General features: G+C 35.8%; 4 protein-coding genes and 2 pseudogenes across 5 annotated transcripts; 3 read left to right on the top strand and 3 right to left on the bottom strand.

The window, feature by feature from the left end:
- Positions 1-943: 943 nt before the first annotated feature.
- LOC111298188 (putative magnesium transporter NIPA3) lies at positions 944-4,975 on the top strand. Its single transcript, XM_022892925.2, has 9 exons — positions 944-1,619; positions 1,841-1,897; positions 2,264-2,354; positions 2,428-2,588; positions 2,699-2,826; positions 2,926-3,063; positions 3,586-3,678; positions 4,199-4,304; positions 4,483-4,975. The coding sequence occupies exons 1-9, from the start codon at positions 1,469-1,471 to the stop codon at positions 4,590-4,592; spliced, it is 1,035 nt and encodes a 344-aa protein (XP_022748660.2). The 5' UTR covers positions 944-1,468; the 3' UTR covers positions 4,593-4,975.
- A 943-nt stretch (positions 4,976-5,918) lies between these two features.
- Positions 5,919-8,873, bottom strand: LOC111298182 (transcription factor TCP8 pseudogene; annotated as a pseudogene).
- A 177-nt stretch (positions 8,874-9,050) lies between these two features.
- Positions 9,051-12,358, top strand: LOC111298187 (zinc finger transcription factor YY1-like; annotated as a pseudogene). The gene is made up of 6 exons (XR_016328830.1): positions 9,051-9,476; positions 9,620-9,678; positions 10,177-10,376; positions 10,628-10,717; positions 11,341-11,491; positions 11,600-12,358. The product of XR_016328830.1 is annotated as a zinc finger transcription factor YY1-like (transcript).
- A 2,161-nt stretch (positions 12,359-14,519) lies between these two features.
- Positions 14,520-15,171, top strand: LOC111298189 (uncharacterized). The gene has a single exon (XM_022892927.2). The coding sequence runs from the start codon at positions 14,649-14,651 to the stop codon at positions 15,018-15,020; it is 372 nt and encodes a 123-aa protein (XP_022748662.2). The 5' UTR covers positions 14,520-14,648; the 3' UTR covers positions 15,021-15,171.
- Positions 15,172-16,232: 1,061 nt separating this feature from the next.
- Positions 16,233-17,416, bottom strand: LOC111298431 (uncharacterized). The gene is made up of 2 exons (XM_089745652.1): positions 17,122-17,416; positions 16,233-16,934 (listed from the first exon to the last, which is right to left on the bottom strand). Exons 1-2 carry the CDS (start codon positions 17,414-17,416, stop codon positions 16,354-16,356), a joined length of 876 nt encoding a protein of 291 aa, XP_089601778.1. The 3' UTR covers positions 16,233-16,353.
- A 1,100-nt stretch (positions 17,417-18,516) lies between these two features.
- On the bottom strand, positions 18,517-21,716 carry LOC111298181 (uncharacterized). The gene is made up of 2 exons (XM_022892920.2): positions 19,553-21,716; positions 18,517-18,962 (listed from the first exon to the last, which is right to left on the bottom strand). Exon 1 carries the CDS (start codon positions 21,642-21,644, stop codon positions 19,701-19,703), a length of 1,944 nt encoding a protein of 647 aa, XP_022748655.2. The 5' UTR covers positions 21,645-21,716; the 3' UTR covers positions 18,517-18,962; positions 19,553-19,700.
- Between the last annotated feature and the right edge of the window lie 589 nt (positions 21,717-22,305).

Here is a 22,305-nt window from a genome sequence, read left to right as displayed (position 1 = left end):
TATAGATAAAAAATTAAAACTTATTGAATACAACAAAATATAAAATTTTATTTAAAAAGTAAAATAATTCGATAATTTTTTTTTGTATTTTATTCATTTTAAATGTTCAAAAGGATGTTTATGGTTAAATGTTTGACTTAGAAAAAAAGTATTGGAATTTTGAAATATGTTCAAGTTTCACTATTTTATTTTACTTAGATTTATCTAATTATTATTTATTGATTTGTTTAGTTTATTTATTGAATTAATAATTAATTAATTTCTTTTCTGTAATAATCAAAGAAAATATTTTTTTGTTTGGAAATATTAACCGGTGCCTAATAACACTAATTATTCGCTAAAAGAAATAATAACACTAATTAAGATAATGTTTAAAAAAAACAATTAATATATTTTTTAAATTTTATAAAAACAATATATTAAATGTAAAATATTTTTTTAAATAATAGTTGTAGGTACTCATTAATATAATCTTATTGTTTGATAATATAAATAAAATTTATCAAGTAGGATTAAAGATGAAAATATAAAAAGAAAATGAAATAAATAATGTGGATATAGAGTTTGGGTGGAGGTAAGGGTATAATTAATCAATACATTGATAATTTTGAGTTTAAATTCAATTCAAAATTTATTTTTTGAAATTTGATTTGAATTTAATTAAATTTTAAATTTAAGTTTAATTTAAAATAATAATTAAATTATTTGAATTTATTTTGTTAAAATTAAAAATTAAATAAAAAATTAATTCTTATTTTCAACTTTAAATTTTTATATATATATAATAAACATTATATAAAAATAAAAAATTATTCAAATCAAATATTAAAATATTTCAACTCAACTCATTTTATAATTTAAATTAGTTGAGTTCGATTGATAATGATGTAATCCAATTCCAATTTTATCCTAACTAAGCCATATTGCATGCCAGGTATCATTTACATCGTAAGTGAGGGTCGGAGAACAAGTTGGAAGAAATAGAAAGGGCGTGGAAACCATAGTCGGAGGGGAGTCTTTGTTATCGTAAAAGCCCCACGCCAACGCCAACGCCCACGCGCTCTTTTCTCTTTCCCTTTCATGCCGGCAAACTCACTCCGCGTCAACTGAGTCAAGATTCTTCCTCACTTACGTCCATTGTAAATATTCCATTATTATTCCAACATCTCTCTATGTCGCTCTTTATCTGGATATCATCGTTCGACTCAAGATCGCTGCTATCTGTCTAAATCTTTTTTTTTTTCGGGGGGCCAAGATCCGTCAACTTGTGTTATTGTAACTCGGTTGCGTTTCAATCCGACTCCAAAATTGGGCAAAATTACGATTCCTTTCGAGATCCATGAACTCGTTTTTAAACTCAGTCCGAGTTCAGAGCAAATCGAGGATCGGGCAAAGCTGTGATGATTTAGAATAGAGTTATCCTGTCAGAATTAGGGTTTTGTGAGATTTTTAAAAATAGGGTTAGAGTATGTCGGCTGTGCGAAGGTGGAGCGAGGGCATGTCCTCAGATAATGTCAAGGGTTTGGTTTTAGCGCTTTCTTCCAGTTTATTTATTGGGGCAAGTTTCATTGTTAAGAAAAAGGGCTTGAAGAAAGCTGGTGCTTCTGGTATCAGGGCAGGTACTGCAATTCATCAAAGTTTTACTACAATTTTTATTTTCTTTCCTTTCTGATGATTAGATTTGGGATATTTGTATTTATCTTAGTTATCTAAAGAACTCTTGGAATGCATTTGCTATCGTTTAGTACTTGGTCACTTTTTCTTTCTTTATGAGGAGTCTTGTATTGTTCTTGTGCATTAAACAATCCCAATGACATTGGTTTTATTGGTTTTTACACAGGAGTTGGAGGGTATTCTTACTTGCTTGAGCCACTTTGGTGGGCAGGCATGATAACAAGTAAGTTTTATGGATTTCTCTCAGATCATTAACTCAATATCTTATGGATTTTTGGATTCCTATTGGGAACCTCTTTGTTTATTTGCCTTTTCTCACTTTTTCTTCTTTTCCAAATATTTTCCCTGAAAGATGAAGTTATGCAAGCTATGTTGCAGCTATTAAAAATGGGATGATCTTGTCGATGTTTTATTTTGCATCTAAAGAAAAATAATTTTCTTAGTTTCATTCCAAACTTACGTCTTAGTGTTTTGGGACTAGTCAAACTGTGCTGTCTTTTTAAATTTAGTTAGTTGTTTGAGTTGCTTATGGTTCATGATTCTAGAAGAAAAAGTGGTTAACTCTAATTGGTAATTGGCTTTGCAACAGTGGTTGTGGGGGAAATTGCTAATTTTGCAGCTTATGCATTTGCACCAGCTATACTGGTCACTCCTCTTGGTGCTCTCAGCATCATTATCAGGCATGGAAAATATGTTACTCAAATTTAGGTTTGGCCTTTTAATGTTGATTGCTAATCATCATTTTTCTTGCAGTGCGGCACTTGCACATATCATTTTAAGGGAAAAGCTACATACTTTTGGAATTCTTGGTTGTGTTTTGTGTGTTGTGGGCTCTACAACAATTGTTTTGCATGCTCCCCCAGAACGTCAGATTGAATCTGTAAAAGAAGTTTGGGATCTTGCTACAGAGCCAGGTTGCATTCTCTTAGTAATATTGTTCTTAGCTCTGAACATTTTTTCTGCTCTAAATTGTTGAATTGCAAAGAAAGAAAATGATCATAGTTCCTCTTTGATCTTCTTGCAGGGTTTCTCTTTTACACAGCCTTGGTCTTAACAGCTGTCTTTATTCTTATATTCCACTTTGTTCCACGATATGGACAGACACACATTATGGTTTACATTGGAGTTTGCTCTCTTGTGGGTTCCATTTCGGTATGCATCAGTACTGTGCTGTTGGTAACTTAATTCTGTTTGCATTTCAGTGGTATTTTTTTTTCACAGATTGTTATTTCTAAGAGTGACCTTTGACAGGTCATGAGTGTTAAAGCACTTGGTATTGCATTGAAGTTAACCTTTTCAGGAATGAATCAGCTTGTATATCCTCAAACATGGGCCTTTACTTTAGTTGTGGTTACTTGTGTTCTTACCCAAATGAATTATTTAAACAAGGTAATGGTGTAACTTCTTTGCATTTTCTTCCTTTGGTATCCCCTTCCTCTCGCTCTATCTCAATGTCTACAGTTGCAGTTTTCTTTTTAATAATTTTCTAGTGATCATTCAAAGAAACAAAACAAGAGAGAAATGTTGGGAATGGGAAGAGAAAGATGTGAATTGAAATAAAGAATGAAAATTTATCAGCTTGCTACAAACTCTAATTCATTTCAAATTTTGATATAGGAAGTGTATTTTGGAAAGTTTCATTTTTCCAGGACCACTAAGTTAACAAATGCAGAAGTCTATAAACTTGACTTGATCACTACATTTATTTATGATATAAATTATATGCTTATGGATATTCTTGTTTATGGTGTTCCAAATCATTAATTTAAACTTCAAATCAGTTGAAATTTATCTGTTTATGCTTTTCTGACTCTGGAATCATTGTTCCCTTACCTTGATTTTTGTTGCTCATGTTTGCTAATTTAAGACTTCTCTTTCACCCTCTGAATTTTTTTGTCTTCACAATTGCAGGCTCTTGATACTTTCAATACAGCTGTTGTTTCTCCCATATACTATGTTATGTTCACATCACTGACCATTTTGGCTAGTGTAATCATGTTTAAGGTAATTTCCAGTCATTGATGGTATCTAAATGGTTTAGAAGTCTATTAAATTATAATGTTCAAAAGATCTTACTTGATGCTGTCTACTGTCTTCCACACAAGCCCTTTTCAAATATTTTCTTAATTAATTTGTCTTCAACATGCAATGAAGTGCTTAATCCTATATGTACTCTATGCTTTTCAAAGGGAAAGGGAACCGTATGTATAGAAGTATGGAATCTTAGGTCATTGAAGATGTTGTAACTTGTAACTACAATTCTATGTTGCAATTTCCTTGTTTGATTTCATATATTAACCCTGTTTGTGAATGTTAAAATATGAAATTGAACTTCTATTTGGTTTTCTGGTGCTTTATTTGCTGCTGACTCCTTTGAGCTGCTTCCCTTATCTTACTTCTTCTCTATTTTATTTATAATTAAAAATTTGAGAGTGCTTTCTGGATAACTGCTTTCTAGTTCACAGTTTTTTTATTTGGATTGACCTTGATATTACCTTATTGAAGTTTAATTTTCTGACATCAGGATTGGGATAGGCAGAATCCAACTCAGATTATAACAGAGATGTGTGGATTTGTGACCATTCTTTCAGGAACTTTTCTTCTTCACAAAACCAAGGATATGGTTGATGGTATGTTCTCATGAACCTTGAATTGTGAATCGGTTCTCTATATCATTCATACTGACCATTCAGATTATAACACAAGAAGCATGTTCCACTTTACTTTGTTGAAGCCTTTATGTATTTAAGAAATATTTATCATGTTATGTTTGGCATTTTAAACATATGAGGAATTATGTATAATCAGGTGCAAGTTTGACAACATCTTTTTCTATGCGATCATTAAAGCATGAAGAAGACAATGGCTTTGGTGAAGGCATCCCACTTAAGCGGCAGGATTCATTGAGAATACCTTAATTGAAACTTTAGGTCATCACTGCTATACCTACAAAGCTCAAATAGCTTCTGGGGAGAAACATCGTCGATTTCAACTTGTATTTTATGACCAGCTTATTCCATACCATTCATTTTTTTTCCAGTGGCACTTGGAGGTGAGATTTTCTGTGGCTCTTTTTTTCTCCTTTGGCTTCAAGATGAGACTAAAGATTTCAGCATTTGCCTTGTATAACGCTATCCCCAGTTTACACAGGAAATATGACCAATGTAATCATGAGCAAGGTGTTCACACATAGTGTATCTTTTGCTTTGTTCTGCTAACATTGATTAGGTGGATTCTCACCATGCGGACTGGTAAAAACTTAGAAAGGAATCAAATACATGCTTATCTATTGCATTTTGCATTTGTTTGAATGGCAGCTGAATGTAATTTTCTTGAAACATCATTATTGCAAATTTTCAATACATCAAATCCGCTACCACCGACGAAAATCCCAACCTTTTTATTTTTTGGCTATAACATCAAATTTACATAACGAAATTCTTTCTTTGTGGGCGTTTTTATTGCGGAAAAGGGTAGCAAAACTGGGTGGGGTCGGAAAAATGGATTGACATGGTGTGGAAAAATGATTAAGCAATGAAAACGGGAAAGTCAAATCAAAGAAGTGGACAAGTAAAAAAAAAAAATTGGTTTCGGTTACCAAGAAAACAAAGTCAAGGCAAAAGGTTCTCAGATCCAAGAAAATGAATTTATTTCCTTCTATATTTAGTAAATTATATAGTAAAGATATTGATTAATGATAATAGTGGTTTTTGGAAAAACATTCATTTATTTCCGTTTTTCTTGGATTTGTATTGATGTTTTAGTTACCTTGGTATAACCCAAGTGAAATATGCTTTTTCCTGGAAATCAGGGAGACCAGGCCACCCAGGAGAAGTGGGGCTGCTTAGTTTAAAAAAATATGAAGCATGCAACACATAAAATTAACACTTTTTATTACAAGCAAGTTGAAAGAGAACATAAAAAATGGCAATGGCTTGGAAGGTAAAAACTCAACTGACATGCTTTCTGGAAACTTGAGAAGGAAAGGGATAAATTACTTAGACTCTCTATGGAACAGTTTAATATGATAATCTCTCTACCCCAAGAAAGCTTTTCTTCTCTCTTTTTCTCTCCAATTCTTTGAAATAGTAACTGTTTCAAGGAGTTGAGGTTCATAGTAGTTCATACCATCAAGCTGGCTCTCCACCCATTTAATATAATGATGATAAGCCTTTCTTTTCATTTCTGCATTTTGCCAATTTGAAAGAGATAGATTCTTTGAAGAAGGTAAGAGAGGGAACAAGAAAACAAATCATGCAAACTATAATTCAAAACAAAAATAATTGAGCTTTTTTTTTTTTTTTCAAAATTCCTCGTACAAACAAAGCAAATAATAGTAATGACACTGTAATCAATACAAACAAATATCCCTCCTATACAAACAACTCTCTCTCTCTCTCTCTCTCTCTCTCTCTCTCATTCATGTTCCCTATCGGGTCCTCTTCGGACCACAACTGAAAATTACAAAGTCAAACTTCTCCACATCGAACCTAGCAAGAAAAATTCAAAAATCAAAACCAAATGCACAAACAAAACTAACGATGGCACCTAATTAGAACCCTAATTTCTATCCCAATGACAATCCACTAAAAAGTTTCGGGCACTTAGCTCATCACAAACTTCATGTACTACATCTGCCCAAACAAACCCAGCAATCTCTAGTCCCTGCTCTTATATAATCGAATGTATTTCTTAAAGGGAAAAAAAAGGTCAAAGGCATCAACCTGTCACATATATGGGAATTATAAAAGCCTATTAACCAACTTGTATATCTAATTCTCTGACCATCATTGAGAATTATTTGGCTTCCTCTCCACTAGCTGTACCTTGAGGCTGGTGTTGATGATGTTCCAGTGGATTGTTTTGCTCCGAATTAATGTTCGAACTACCTCTAGAATAGGCATTAAGAGCAGCCAACATCCCCAAATTAGACTCAGACATTCCTAAGCCAAGATGCTGAGAAGGTTGTTGCTGCATTAACATCGATTCTAGTTGCAAAGGACTCCCTCTACCACCTTGGTATTCGACATTACCTGGAAGATTAAATCTTGGTACAAAATGTAATGGTGCTTGCAATGTATTAGCACTTGCTGTTCCTAAAGGCCACATCTGGGGCTCGGATGCACCAGTGGCCACTGACGGGCTACCAGCACCAGCAGTCACGGGCAGCATCCAAAACGTACTTCCCGCTCCATTGCTAGGAGCTGGTGCCACTGCCCACATGGCAGCGGCGGACAGGATATTTGATGGTCGAAGTAGGCCCGAAGATCCAGCATCTTGTTGTGGTTTAGCCAATTGACCTAAACCACTTTTAAAAGCCTTGATAGGGGATCCGTCTCTGCTCTCACCTCCGCCGCCACTACTTCTTTCACCTTGTTGCTGATTATCATCCTTAAACAAGTCCTCTCTGAAACGCTTCCTCATATTCATATAATTCTCACTTGAATTTCCACTATCTCCACCGCCTCCAGGTAATGCTTCAGCTATTTGATCTGCTGTTAAAAGATGCTGTTGCTGTTGTTGCTGCTCCTGATTGTGAAAACCCAACAAAGCGCAATGATCAGCAAACCCTTCTTCAAAAGGGTGGTGATGATGAAGATGAGAAGCCAAAGCTAAAGCACCATGAAGCGAGTGAGGAGCGGATTGTGAAGGTGGAGCTGAAAGCGTGGATCCACTACTTCTCAACGAAACATTTAGAGTTGAAAAATTGGCTGGTATAGTACCAGTTCCAGTGGTTGCTATTATTACTGGTTCAGCTTGTTGTAAAAGCCATTCAATTGTTTCCCCATCAGATTTGTGACCTAATTCTCTTGTCAATTGGAAGACCCTAGCCGCACAAGCAGCCGGCATTCTGATACGGCGGCCTCGACCATCGACTTTCGTGTGGCGGTCCTTGGTGGAGCGTTTCACTGGTGGATTAGCTGTGATCGTCGTAGCTGAAACTGGCAAGTTTGGCTGATTCTTCTTTATGGAATCGATGTTGATAGATGTAGATCTGGTGGCAATAGCCAGAGAGGCGTCAGCGAGTTGAGGTGGGTTGGTTGCAGAAGAAGCTAAAGAAGAGGAGAGATGCGGCGTTGCGGTTGTAGTAGTTGTCAAAGAAGCAGGATGAAGAAGATGATGCTGATGGCGGTGGTGAAGTTGAGAAATGGAGCCCATAGGGCTGCCAGAAGGACCTGAAGATCTGATGCCATCGAAAGGGACCACAACGTGAGGAGAAGATGACTGTTTTTTAGGGAGGTGGTCGTGGAGAGACTGACGGTGGGGTTCTGTAGAATTACTGTTACTGTTGTTGGTTTGCAAATCTGTAAGTTCCATTTGGTGGGGTTTCCAGGTTTTTGAAAGCGGTAATTTTTATTTTATACTTTTTTTTTTTTTCAATTTTGGCCTTTGTTTTTACAAACAAAAATATACTCACAGCTCTTCAGACAAAAGCTACGTACACTCCCATGAGTTCCACAATCTGAACTTCATCGATGTGTTCTAGAATGTAAAACTCCCATTCTATCCTTGGTTTCATTAGACAAATCTGTCCACAAAGTGGACAACATTGTCTTTGTTGTTTCAGACAGAAACTGATTTGCCCAGATCATTGTCCGAATTTTACTTCCAACCTTTAACCTCCAATACTCTCTATCAATATATACTACCTTTACTTTCCTAAAAAGTAAAAAAAAAAAAAAAAAAAGATTTACAACCTTTTGGAGGACAGTAAAAGTTAAATGTAAATAATAAAAAATAAATAAATAAATTTTAGAGAATGATGCTTTTGTGTATTTGGGTACATTGATTTTTCTCCCCATAAAGTAGCAAAAGTAGGAAAATAGCTTTGGGTTCAGACTGAAAAGAAAGAGAAAAGCCATGGAAATTATTGCAAATATATTTTTTAAATAATATAGTAATAAGACTATATATATTCGTATAAATAAATGCAAAGAGAGGGTGAACAAAATCTATTCTTTGAAAAATAGAAGGTAGGATACTTTTTACGGTTGAGGTAATGATTATATACGGATTTAACAACAAATTCACAGCACATGCAGGTCACGTGCCCTTTCACTGTCCCTCACTGATCTGGGAAACTTTTGTTTGATTGTAAATGTTGTGTTTTTCACTTTTTCAGCTTTTCTGCAAGTCCACGGCGGTAAATGAAAAAAAAATGATCATTTTATGTATTTATATAATATAAAATATTAATAATTTATGTATTTATATTATATTTTATATAAAAATTATGTTAAAATATTAAAAAATATAAAAATATATTTTTAAATTTACCAAATTTATATATAAATTTATTAAAATTTTAAATTATAATATATTTTTATATTTTTATATCGTTTTATCCTATTATATTTTAAATTGTCGAATTATGGGTTATTATTGAGGTTAAATTAAAGAATTGGGCCATGACATATGCCCAAAATAAAACCCACAAGGCAAGGTTGGAGTGAAGGCGACCGGGTCCACTCCGGTTCAAACCCTTCGAGGAAGGTGCTGCAGAGACGGAGGCGGAGACCGATTTCCGGTCGATACCTCAGCATCAGCAAAACACTGGCTCCAAAGGCCCAACCTATTCCCCCTCTTTCCTATTGTTTCTCTCACGTAATTTAAACCATAACCCTAAACTTTAATTCCTAATTGTAAATTTCCCATAAATTTCTCCGTTGGTAAAACATCAATTGCAGCAATACAAGGTAATCGTGAAGGCAACGGATGGAAATGCAGTTCGCTCACAATCTGTTCGAGAGACGCCCCATTCTCAAATCCAAGGCTCCCGCTGTTAAATGGTTCAAAGAATGGTAAATTGAACCTCTTTTTGCTTTCTGGTACTGATTATTTAACAAATTGAACTTTTTTTTTGACATGATTTAATGCTCAATTTCTCACCTTGTGATGCTTTTTATTATAGGCAATGCCAATGATCTGACCTAAATTTTGTTAGGGTACCTCGAGATGTTATAGCAAAGGGTGGAAAGTGCGTGCTTTTTAAGTGGGTAAACGGTGAGTTTCTATATTCTTATTCCTATGTAATGGAAAAGTATAAATTGTCTATACAAAGGCATTACACCTTGTGTAGCTTTTGAATAGAAGCAGAGATTATTGGGAAGGTCTTATCATTATGCCTTACTAAGTTGCTTAGAGAAAAGCGGAGTTTTGCCTTTTACATTATGGTGAAGTATACTTATAAGGGATTAAATCCAATTCTTTTGACAGTCTATTTGTTTCATGATGGAAATATGTCCATCTTCTTTTCACTATGGCTTTTCTGGCCTTCTTTCTAAGACTCCATTCCCTGTATTTTCATTGTATTGTAGATTTGAAAGATACCATGTCTTGTGTGTTTGATTTTTTAAATTCATTGACTAATAGATTCTGTGGGTTGTTTTCAGGCCATAGAGAGTTGATGTGGAAGGATTATCTTGTAGGGCACTTTTGTTGTCATTTTCTTCTTTATAGATTTGTCCAGCCTAACCTTCCTCACCCAACTGTTTTGTTTAGAGGACACGTTGAAGGCATTGAAGGAGAAGGAGAAAGAGCCTCACGCACCAGAGCCAGAACCAGAGCCTACTACTGAAGTTCTTTTCCTTTGCAGCTATGAAGGCTGTGGAAAGACCTTTATTGACGCTGGTGCTTTGAGAAAGCATTCGCACATTCATGGAGAGAGATAATATGTTTGTCACTGGGAGGGTTGTGGGAAGGTATCTTGTCAAAAACTTCCTACTTTTGATATGAATAAGGAAACATTCAGATTTACTTTATGAGAAATTCCTTTAAGAATTACTGGAACATAATGAAGCAGTTCTGATTTATGCTTGCTTGGAAACTATTAATTGCTTGATTTCGCCATGAAAGTGTTTCATTGGTGATTGTTATTGTGGTATTTTTTGAAGATAAATATAGTGTTTCGTTGGTGGTTGTTGATGTAATATACTTTTTGTTAATACTGCAGAAATTTTTGGATAGTTCAAAACTGAAAAGACACTTTCTCATTCGCACTGGAGAAAGAGATTTTATATGCCCACATGAAGGTTGTGGTAAGGTGATAAATCTATCTCATTTTTTTAGTTTACATGCTTGTTCTGTTACCTGTTTTTGGTATATTCTCTTACAATTGTCATACTCCATTGTAATCTCATTTGTTGTCTTAGTTAATGTCTCTATGTCTTCTGGTTCTGAATAATTTTTTCAAATATAGTTGTCTGTGTGACCTCCTCCTTATTATGCACTTGGGTATCTATGCATTTTTCTTAAACTGAAAATAAAAATTGTCTTTGACCAATGATTTGATAATTGTGTAAGTACATTATCAAATTGCTATTTGATTTTCATTTTTCTAGGAAAATTGCAGTTTGTATTGCAAACTTATTTGGAGTTAGGAGCCTGTATGTTCTCTAATAGGATGTGAATTTGTGAACTGCTCTTATATAGCCGGAGATGTAGGGATCAATGAACCTTAATTTTAACTAGACGAACTTGGTCAAATTCTAAGTGGAACATTTGTGATTTTATAGACATAGTTTTGCATTATGTCTGGTACTAAGGTTTTCAGTAGCTATTGTTTTTGCTTTAGAGGCTCTATTTGCTCGTATTTGCATGGGCATATATATTTAATATGTTTGTCCTTTCTATTTTTTCTGACTGATTTAAATATGAGAATAACAGGCATTCTCCTTGGACTTCAACCTGAGGTCACACATGAAAACACATTCACAAGAAAACTACCATGTCTGTCCATACCCTGATTGTGGAAAGAGATATGCTCATGAGTCATGAGTACAAGCTAAAGAACCACATAGCATCGCACCATGAAAAAGTTCGTGATGTCACTGTCTTAACCTGTTTTTAAGAACATGACATATATGACATCTTATTAACAGTGAGATATTGGATCTAATCTGAATTTCACCCTTGCATTTGATAGAACGTGACACCAGATGTGACAAAATATGCCACACCTTCGGAGAAGATAACTAAAACTCCTAAGCCTACTGGGAGTGTCCATGTCTCTGCTTCATCTGCTCGCCCTTATGTTTGCCCTTATGAAGGTTGTGAGAAGGCATACATACATGAATACAAACTAAAACTCCATCTAAGGAGAGAGCATCCTGGTCTTATGTCAGATGAGAATGCCGACAATGCATCACCTAATACTGACAATGAGATGGATGAAGCCAGTGATCAAGATGCTTATGCTGGAAAGCGAGTCAATGGCAAAAGTCAGAAGCAACAAAGCAGGGCCAAGCCAAATGTGAAGATGCCCCCTGCCAAGATTGCACGCCAGAAGGGCTCGAGTCCTTCTGCCACTTTGCCTGTACCCTAAAAACAAAGGCCAGTCAAAGAAGTATTTGAGGAAGAAGATAGTGAAGAAACTGAGGAAGACTGTGAGAATGTAGAGGATGGATGGAGGTATGGAGAAAACAATGAAGAGGACGACGAAGAGACAGAATATGAAGACTAGAGCACACGTACATACTACTGAATAAACAGGTCCCTTTCCATTATAGGCCGCTGTATATATTTGGCTGCGATATTATGGGGAAGTGGAATTATCTAGCACCTTTGTTTTTCTTCCTAGCTTTCATAGGATTGTCAACGTGGATGCATTGCTTATGCCCTTTTACTGTTTTAGGGGTATGAATTATGGGCAAGGTTCTAATAAATTTCTTTTTTCTTGATGATATATCATCCTTTACTCCTGTCCTGTTCTCTCTGTAGAATTCTTTTGTGCATGTGATCAACTTCAGGAGTGTGACCAGTCATCATTACAATTATGAGCTTTTTTCAAAGAAATAGAGAACTCAACCCAGTATTCTACAACTTTTTCCTTTAAAAAAGAGAAAACAAGAGAATTAACTTGGGACTAATTGGAACAAATATATCTTTTCCTGTATAAGGTGATATCATCATCGGAGGGTCATGAGAGATCAAAATATTTAGAGGTAAATCATGAAAGACATAAATATAAGTAATAAAAAATAATATGATAGTTAAAAAATTAAATGAAAAAATTATTGTTAATAAAAATAAATAACGTAAAAAAATTCAAATTATAATTTAATATGATTTTTTTATTTAATTTTTATACAACCGATTTCAAAATATAAGATATAAAGTTTAATGTGTTATTATTGTCGTGCCTACGGGGCTTCTACCCTAACTTAATCGGCAAACCGCATCATTTTGTCATCAATTGACAGCACTTTTTTCAGTTATATTATCAATTACTTCTCATTTTTGGATGAAGATTTACATATCTATCACGGAAATTTTAGATGGGCTGGCCTTGAGCCTAGTCTTTTGTTGTTCTTTCTATTTTGAAGCCTATTGCTGACCGAGCCAAATAATAGATCCACCATATGATGGTCTTTTCTCCATCAAACTGAGTCCGTAAACCAATTTGGGTTAGGCCCAAAAATCCACATATAAACTATAAAGAATACAGCCACGGCCCACAGGTTTATCCATTTCCAACAATAATATATGAGTCTGACGTCATAACTTTTATGGTCTGTAAAGCCGAAAGACAAGAAAGAGAATCGACCCAGCATGCCTTGAACCAAACATCTCAAAATTGCGGTGCCCATCCAATGTCAACATCTCAGTCGCTCACTTTTATGAACAAACAAAGGTCGGTTTCTGTTTCTACTTTTCCTTTTTTATTCTTAAATAATTAAAAAGTTGTCATAAAATATTGATATGTACCTGGTTGGAACAACTGAAGTCGTTCCAATGATTGACATGAGGATCACGTGATTCATTCATACAGTTCAAAGAACATGGTGATATGTTCTGTTTGGTGAACCAAATTACCCATCATTTACCGTCTTTTGGGTCTTGGTTGTTCCATTAAGCATCTCGCTTGTGGATCCAAAAAAGGTTGAAGTTTTACCAGTTTTGTTTCGTGGGTCAAATATACACATCCACTGCTGTTGCACGTTCAAATGAATTGGTTCCTGCAACAGCCACACTCAGATATTGCAAAGGGCGATGCTGGCATGTGGAGATGAACTAATGTGATGACAAGATGTATTTTGAGAACGGTTGGAAAAAAAATCATTGATGAAAACTCCATAAAGGATGGAAATCTTCTTAGTTTTCAGTTATGTTGGATGGTCTGTGTTCGATGTGAAAGTAATAAGTTAGATGGATGTGGGAAGAGTGTTTCACATGCAGTGTTGGAGGAGCAGGAAATGGAAAGTGTTCTAGTTGAGGAGGGAGAAAGACGGTAAGAACAGGAAGAAGAACAGAAAAAAGATGATGATGACTTTCGGGAAGAAGGAGAAGATTGTTAGCTGGAGCTGGAGGAAGAAGAAGAAAAGGAAGAAGAAAATTGATACAAGCCGATCGGATATATAAGAGAATGAGCAGATGCAGAAGTTCAATAAGCCTGCACAGCCGTGAATGGTAGAAGAAAGGAGAGAAAGAAAGAAGAAAGACAGAGGGAGAAGGAAGAAGATTCAAAAATTGTATTGTTTTCTGGAATGATGATTGCAGCTGTTGCACTCTTTCTAAATATCTCAATAGATCATGACTCAGCAATTGTAATTAATCTGACAATTAGTAGCAGCCATTGACATAATCCTAATATTAACCAACTTAACACAACTTCAATTCTACTAACTCCAATGGCCTAGTAGCCTAGCTCAGTAGCCCAATATCAGCTTGGTGGCCACAGTTTGTCATTTGGAAGGCTATGGGTTGGGCTGATATATCTTACTCACAAGCCCGTATTTCTATGGTTTAAAATTAGTGGCCAGTCTTGGTTGACGTCCTATACATCTCAAATTTCTTCTGGCCAGCATTTAAAGCTGCATAATCTCTTCTCCGAAGACAATATGCTCATCTTATCTGCTTGCCAACCGTCCATTCTTACATCGTCTGTCACCCATACAAATTAAGGCCATTTTCATTCTCCTCATCATTTGGTTCATAAGTTTTAAACCTTCCCTTCTTTGTATAGCAATATAGCAATGGCAACAGCCTCAGCTACATTCTCTCCACCCACATTGGTTGCTGCCACTGTTGGCAATCGCAGGAGGAGAACTAGCGTTAAGGTAAATTACATTACAGGATTGAGTTCTTTTAGTGGGCTAAAAGCTTATAACAATGTGGTCTCACTAGGCCAACCAGTGTGCATTGAACAAGCTTTTGCAAATGTTGTGAGCTCACTCAAAACTCCATCAAAGGGGAAAGGTAGGGGTGGTGGTGCCCTCTCTTCAACCTGTAGTGCAGTTGGTGAAATATTCAGGATTGCAGCAATCATGAATGGCCTTGTTCTCATTGGAGTTGCTGTGGGATTTGTTCTTCTTCGTATCGAAGCATCTCTGGAAGAGGCTGAGTGAGGATTTAAGAAACTTTAGTTGCTTCATATATATATTTCTACTTTTTCTTTGGCATATTTGTACTTTTATTGCTTTGGTATTTCATTGATGTGGAACTTGATTGTTTCCAATTTCCAACTACATTAGCCTCTTGGGTTGCTATTTTACGAAACTCTTGGAAGCTTGTGACACTTTTCTTTCTAATTTTTCATGCATGAACATTGCCATTTAGACAACAAAAAAAATGTTAGGCGGGTTTCACACAAGACAAAATTGAATGTCGGAAGCATTCATTTTCAATCCGGAACACCCAATCTTTCTTATTTCAATAAACGTAGAGGTAACTGATGATTCTGATATGAATGCTAGGCTGTGAAATAATGATTTTGGAATTGTCTAAATGGGTAAACTGCTCTGTTTGCACGCCTAACAAAAGAACTGAAAAATAGCAAGCAACCGCATAAGTAAAAGAACCATTGCACCATATCCAGATATCACTTTTGCAATTCAAGTCCTGGACTTAACAATTGGTTTGGCTGATTCATGGATTCGAATTGGGGACAGTTTCGGACAAAGCAATCAACATGAGTGAAAGCCCCGGGATAACTGTTGCTAAAGCTACACTGTTAGAGGTTACCTTCCATGCTTTTATGGCTAATTTGGTATGAAGCACTGGAAAAAGAAATAGTTGCATGCCAGGTCCCATATGCTCACTCTATATTGGGGCATATGGTCCTTGTTTCGCAATTCATTTTTGTTGAATGCATCTCTCTGCCTAAACTGACTGTCAAATCAATTACTCACAGTTTATTTATTCATAAAAATATAGAAAATAGAAGTAAAATGTTGTATTTACATTCTTCATTATTGGTTCATTTTGTATTCGAGATAAAATTTGTACTTGGTGTAGTAACAAACTAAAGCTTGCATATATAGGAGCTGCCTAATGTAAATAACGCTTTGGCTAACACAGGAAGCTTACGATCCTCGTCTGCTTTGGAATTTTCTTCCATCAAATTCACAAAGATGTACTCTGTTTTCACTTAAAAACCAATTACAAGCTTCTAATTTGTAGACTTCACCACAACTATAAACTAGATGCAATGAAGCCCACTCCAGTGCCTAGTTAAGAAAACTAACACAGTGATACTGCTCATCAGTCGAGATGATTCAATGTTCTTATAGATTTCAAACACTTTTTATTGGCCACCAATTTCAGACACTTATCCTGCTGCAAATATTTAGAACAAGAGCTTCTTATATTTACTCAAAAGTGGAGAAGTTCAAGCTCAGCCTTTGTGATCCAATTTCTTTGTTATTGATGGCGGGTTACATAAATAAATAATACTAACACCTAAGGATCAGCTTGCTTGAAGCTATCAATGGTTATAGGGACATCGCTGCCTCTGATTTGAAGTTGCTCATATTCAGCTGTCCTAGGGGTACATTTTCCAGCAAATTTCAGGCAGATGATTCCAGTGAATATCAAAATTCCAGAGAGTATCCAACTGAATTGCAAGTTGGCCAATGCTCTTGCCCTCACATCTGCTTCATGTGAGTTACAAGTCACTGCTCCATGCATACTGTCACTGCTGCTTTCAGCCAACTGCATGATACATCCTTGTGGAACAAACTCAGGAGTCCATAGCATAAATCCCATGTTCATAAACCAACAACCCTGGAATGCAACAGAAATCGACAGAAGAAGAACCGAAGAAAAACTAGTTGGTAGAAACATTGTTGCTAGAGTTGCCAGAAGAGAGACAAACACTATGAGCTGCAAGAGCCAGTGGTAATGGCCTTCAAGTCCAACATGATCAGTTGAGTGGAAATGGAGCAAGAAAAGCTCCTGACCAAAAACAGAGGCCACAAGCATTCCCGGAACAGCTGATAGAATCTCAGAGGACTGACTTAATTCAGCAGAAAGAGTGAAACCTGCAAAGATGGCTAGATGGAGAAATATGCTTGCATGCTCAAAGCTATCAAGTTCAAAAGGAAAGCGAAGGAAAGGGAGGTCTAAAACTTGCATGAAAATTGCAACCAGGGAAAAAGATAAGATAAAAATAAGCTCCAAATGTCTGAATTTAGAAAGAGGGCCACTGAATGGGTACCAAAATCTTACTGCAAATTTCATAGAGCCTTTGAGACAATAGGCTCTGATATTGTTGATGGTGTGCCATAGGCCAAGAACGGTAATTGCCAGGCCTGGCACCAAGTGTCCTACAAATGTGCCCATGGAAGCTTCTGTTTTCGGGTATGGTGGTTTTGTATCTGTTTTGATCCCAGCCAAAACTTAAATACCAGAAGAAAATGTAGATATATCGTGTCAAAAGTTCACAGGGGGATAACATATTCAAATGTTTTAGTGCACATCGCATGTGTTTCCACAAACAAAAATGAGAAGAAAAGACAGCCATTTATTTGAAGCCTTTCAAAAGTTAAAGAGAAGGATGGTACATCAGATAAGATTAACTGTATACACAAAGTAAATGAGTGAAGAAGACACTAACTGCTTCACTTCAAGATGTCCAAAATTTATATGAGCACAAAATCAGGGTTGCATGCCGGAGGATGATGGTCCATATCAACTCTGGAATACGTCAATGTCACAAGACCTAACAAACACAAATTTCATCTTTGCTGTTGATTGTTTACTGTAAAACCACCATGGAAACCAATTATTAATTTCATTTAAGGTACAAAGGGCATGGCCATTCAAGATTTTGAGGGACAGAACAACCTTCAATTACCAACTAGTGGAGGATGAGATGTCTCCGATAAAATAACCATGAATAAAAAAGGATGTTTCCACTCAGCCAAGAAAAGCATTTCTCCACGGGACTTCATTTACAAAGCAGTTAATTAACGACAAAAAAAAAAAAGAAAAGGTTGATAATATTCCAGAAAGATATTCTAGTGACATGTAGGATATGTATATTTTCTATTGATTCAGCTCCACTAAAAAGGTAATAGCAAATCACATCTACTGCAATAAGGAAAGTCTACTACACAGAAACTTTAATTTTGCAAGTTCCTTTTAAAACTCATGCAGGTTTATTTCGAATTGATTAGAATATGAATTGTCTCACGTTCTGCTGCATATTATGGAATGTGCAGCAGAGCTTAATCCAAGCAACTAAGGCCATAACAAAGTCTTCTTTACCAATTTGTGCATGAGAAAATGACAGCTCCCATAATGCACTTTTAGTTGTTGGTGATAGTATTGCAAGCAATCAACTTGCAGCAAATATGAGTCAAAAGACCAGATATTTAGCTAATAGTACTCAACGATGTTTAGGAGGTGATCACCTAGGCTCTTCACTCCTACTGGGGTACTCAACCAGGGTGGAAAGTTGCATTCCTATATCTTAATTGCCCCCACCTCCTTTGGAGATGATGCCTGGAGTCATTTCAAAATCCCCAACTTGCATTAAAGCACAAGCATCTATGGAAGACCCTGAAAATCAACTATAAAATGAGCTACTAGATGTTATATGTATATATTGGAATTTGGAAGTACCCTTCAAAATCTCAAATTTTGCATAACAATCTAATTTACTATCACTTCAATTAGCTATTACAAGTCAAATATTGACTCAAGTTTTCCAGGTTTTGACCCTTACTACACACGTTTAACCCTTTCCTATTCTTGACTAGAGTGGGGCATCGAGAACGGGTAAACAAATCAATTTTGTGAAAAAAATCAAGTAAAAAGATTACACAGTTAATTAAATCAACCTCCGGTTGCAGTGTACTCCAACAAAATCTGTAAATGACTTTTAGATGCTTTCTCTTTATTTAACTAAGAAGGCAAGCAACTTTGGAGAATTCAGCACGTTGCGTAAGCAGGGAATTTGCCTTGACTTCTGGTTTCATTTCCAGCTCTGAAAGTTTTGGCATCAGTAAAGTCCATTGCATTGTGCCATTGTCCATGTCAAAGAAGGGCCCATGTAATATAGAAATCTGCGTTGGTTGTTTATGTTCCAACAACATAATACTAAAGTGTTAGTAAGCCAAAAATGAATTCTAAGCAGATAATTATCACTGTTGGCATATGAGAAGCAAATTTGCTGGCAGTAGAATTATCAGATAAATTTTCCATATTCGAGCAGTTCAAAGGTGAAAAACCCTTCCAATAAAGTGTTGCGGCTACCTGATTTTACCATCAGTGGCAGCAACAAATACTGAAACAACTGGTTAAAAGATGCAATTATATCATTGGACACTTTGTGTTTAAGCTAAGATATTAATTAATGGACAGGTGGAAGTCAGTCACATTACATAAGGAGCTATATGCCTAAAAGAAATTATTGATCATGTACATGCCCAAAGTAACATGTGTTTGGACTTTCTTTTTTGATACATATTGGAGGTAAAGGGGGAGTAAGGATTGAATCCTTAGACCTCAATAACATGTGTTTGTACCTTGGACATGCACTGGTTTCAATATCGGGAAAATTCACATGTTTGAACATCCATGTCTATGGCTAAAATCAAGTACAAAACACTGAAAAGCCGTAAACTAAGCCACGTAAAGGAATTTAAGAACTAACCTGCCATACTCTTCATCTCCATTAATCTTGACCGTACATGTTGTTCCAATTTGTTGAACACAGTGCATCATACAATTGCTTGCTTTTGGACAAACAACCATGCAAACAAATTACAAACATGCCCACACACCTTTCTTTGTCCTCCCAATCAACTAGAGTTACAACTTTCTACAGAGTGATCAATATTCCCCATACCCTCAATCAAAGACAAGTAAGTGCTGTCATCAGGGGTAATGCCTTTACTAATCATCTCCTTTAGGAGATCTTCAGCAAGATCTCCTTCCCGGGTTTTGCAAAAACCTTGTATAAGGGCATTATAAGTGAGAAGGGTGGGATTGAAACCTATACTCAACATCTCATCACGAACTCTCATTGCATCCTTCATATCACCTCTCTTACTATACCCACTAATTAGAGTGTTGAAACTAATGTGATCAGGTTTAATTCCCCTTCTTTTCATCTCATCAAGAAGCTGACGAGCTTCTTCAACTCTCCCCTCCCTACAATGCCCTTGCATCAAAGTATTGTAAGTCACATCATCAGGAGGAACATTCAGTTTATCCATTTCCTTCATTAATGAAAATGCACGCTCCATATTGCCATTGGCACAATGACCATCAATCAACACATTGAACATTACAACATCTACCGTGATGCCCTTACTCATTATCTTTTCAAACAGGTCATCTGCTTCCTTCATTCTATTCCGTTTACTTAAAACATAAATAAGTGATGTATAAGTTACCCGTGTAGGTTGAATCCCCTTGGTTAACATTTCATCATGAAAACTGAATGCTTTCTTCACATTTCCACACCTGGCGTATCCATTAATTAAGATGTTATACGTAATCTGATCAGGAACCAACCCCCTTTCTCCAATTTCTTTAACCAAATCATCAGCCTCACCCATTTTACATTCGATAAACAGAGCATGAACTAACAAATTGTATGTTGAGACAGTCGGTAATATACCTCGCTCTACCATTTCATCCCGATAACAAAATGCCTTTTCTAAATCCCCCTTATTGCAATAACCATCAATTAAGGTATTATAAGTCACAGCACTTGGAACCAACCCCATTTCTTTCATCTTTTCAAACATCTCAGATGCCTCCTCAAGTCTTTTCTCCTTACACAGACCACTAATAAGAGAGCTATATGTGTAAGAATCCGGCCCAATACCTTTACTTCTCATCGCATTCAAAACCAAACGAGCTCCCTCAACTCTTCCCTTCGAACAATAAGCATGAATTATCGTATTATAAGTAACAACATTCGGCTTAACCCCTAAATTCTCCATGAACCCAATAAAATCCTTTGCTTTCTTTAGCTTCCCTTCCTTGCACAACACATTTATCATTATATTAAACGTGTATATGCTCGACTTAATCCTCATTTTAAACATCTCAGCATACAAAACCCAAGCACTCTCAGTTCTATTCAACTTCAAAAAGGTGCTTAAAATATCATTACAAGTCTCGATCTTTGGAATTAAACCCTTTTCTTTCATCATATAAAAGCACTGTAATCCTTCATCCACCCTCTTCATTTCACAACAAGCTCTTATTAACAAATCAAAAAGAATGGTCGTTGAAATACCTAACCTTTCACGAGCAACTGCCAGCTCATCGAAAATGACTGTTACACTAGCAATGTCACTAGAAACGGTTTGCTTTAAGAGTTGTAAAGTGGGTTTGGGAGATGGGAGACGTGAGGCGACTGCAATGGCAAGGCAACGGGTTTTGATATCCAGTCGGTGGAATTCGATGCAAGACGCGAATTGGAGAGCTAATTCTGGGGTTTTGTGAAGATTAAAGAGGACGGTTGATATAAGAGATGGGTCGAGGTTTGGTGATTGATGTTCGATGAAATGCCACTGAGAAGAGCGGACTGATTCAAGTAGGACTGCAGGGGATATTTGTGATGTTTGACAAGCGTTTGGAGATGGAGATTGAGATTGGTCAGACGTGATTGGTTGCGAGGTTGAAGAGAGAAGTGCGGAGAAGAGAGAGTGTCCATGGTGAATAAGAACAACTGGTTTTGGCTTCTTTTTTTTAAGGATTTGAGAGCTGAGGATTTTGTGAGCTTTCATGTTATGGAAACTACACGTTCTGGATGAATCCGTTGTCGTGTAGACAGTGTGCAGAGTTTTGAACGAGGGCTTTTGCCATGTGGTGTATACTTGTTTTACGTTATTTCAAACTTGGGCCGTGGCCCTGCTGGCCTTCTCTGCTACCTGCTATAGCCGGGATTGTTTGGACTTTGACGTCATCAAATGGTTAAAATCGTAAAAGCAGTAAGTATTCTTAAAAATCCAATGATTTGTATCATTAAAATATTAAACTTTATTAAAAATCCAATGATTTGTATCATTAAAATATTAAATCATTAAAATTTTAAACTTTATGTATTTATATTATATTTTATATAAAAATTATATATCATAATTTTTATTAAAATATCTATTTTTAAAATTTATTAAATTTATATATAATTATTATTAAAATTTTAAGTCGTATTATTTTTATATTTTATTTTTATATCATATTTGTATCATATAATCGAATTATATTTTAAATTATCATATTAATTTAAACTTACTAAAACTTTGGGCTTGGGAAAAAACTACTCATTAGACCTGCAAGTTTCATTTATAAACGAAAGAGAATGTAAATAATAATAATAATAATAAAATTGATAATGTGAACTTTCTTTTGATTCAGCATGGCTTATACTAGGTCTTTCAAGTTTTC

The sequence above is a fragment of the Durio zibethinus genome, chromosome 16, assembly GCF_047325235.1.
Source record: "Durio zibethinus cultivar Kanyao isolate XHJ-2024 chromosome 16, ASM4732523v1, whole genome shotgun sequence".
Classification (NCBI taxonomy): Eukaryota; Viridiplantae; Streptophyta; class Magnoliopsida; order Malvales; family Malvaceae; genus Durio; species Durio zibethinus.
This window is presented reverse-complemented; position numbering and strand designations above follow the sequence as displayed.

What these genes read in the sequence shown, in the direction of transcription:
- LOC111298188 (XM_022892925.2), top strand. Translation starts at nt 1,469, where the DNA reads ATGTCGGCTGTGCGAAGGTGGAGCGAGGGCATGTCCTCAGATAATGTC. An exon ending in GTGGGCAGGCATGATAACAA is followed by an intron (nt 1,898 to 2,263) that starts GTAAGTTTTATG and finishes GCTTTGCAACAG; the next exon opens with TGGTTGTGGGGGAAATTGCT. An exon ending in GGATCTTGCTACAGAGCCAG is followed by an intron (nt 2,589 to 2,698) that starts GTTGCATTCTCT and finishes ATCTTCTTGCAG; the next exon opens with GGTTTCTCTTTTACACAGCC.
- LOC111298189 (XM_022892927.2), top strand. Translation starts at nt 14,649, where the DNA reads ATGGCAACAGCCTCAGCTACATTCTCTCCACCCACATTGGTTGCTGCC.
- LOC111298431 (XM_089745652.1), bottom strand. Translation starts at nt 17,416, where the DNA reads ATGGCTGTCTTTTCTTCTCATTTTTGTTTGTGGAAACACATGCGATGT. An exon ending in AAGGCTCTATGAAATTTGCA is followed by an intron (nt 16,935 to 17,121) that starts GTAAGATTTTGG and finishes CCATCTTTGCAG; the next exon opens with GTTTCACTCTTTCTGCTGAA.
- LOC111298181 (XM_022892920.2), bottom strand. Translation starts at nt 21,644, where the DNA reads ATGAAAGCTCACAAAATCCTCAGCTCTCAAATCCTTAAAAAAAAGAAG.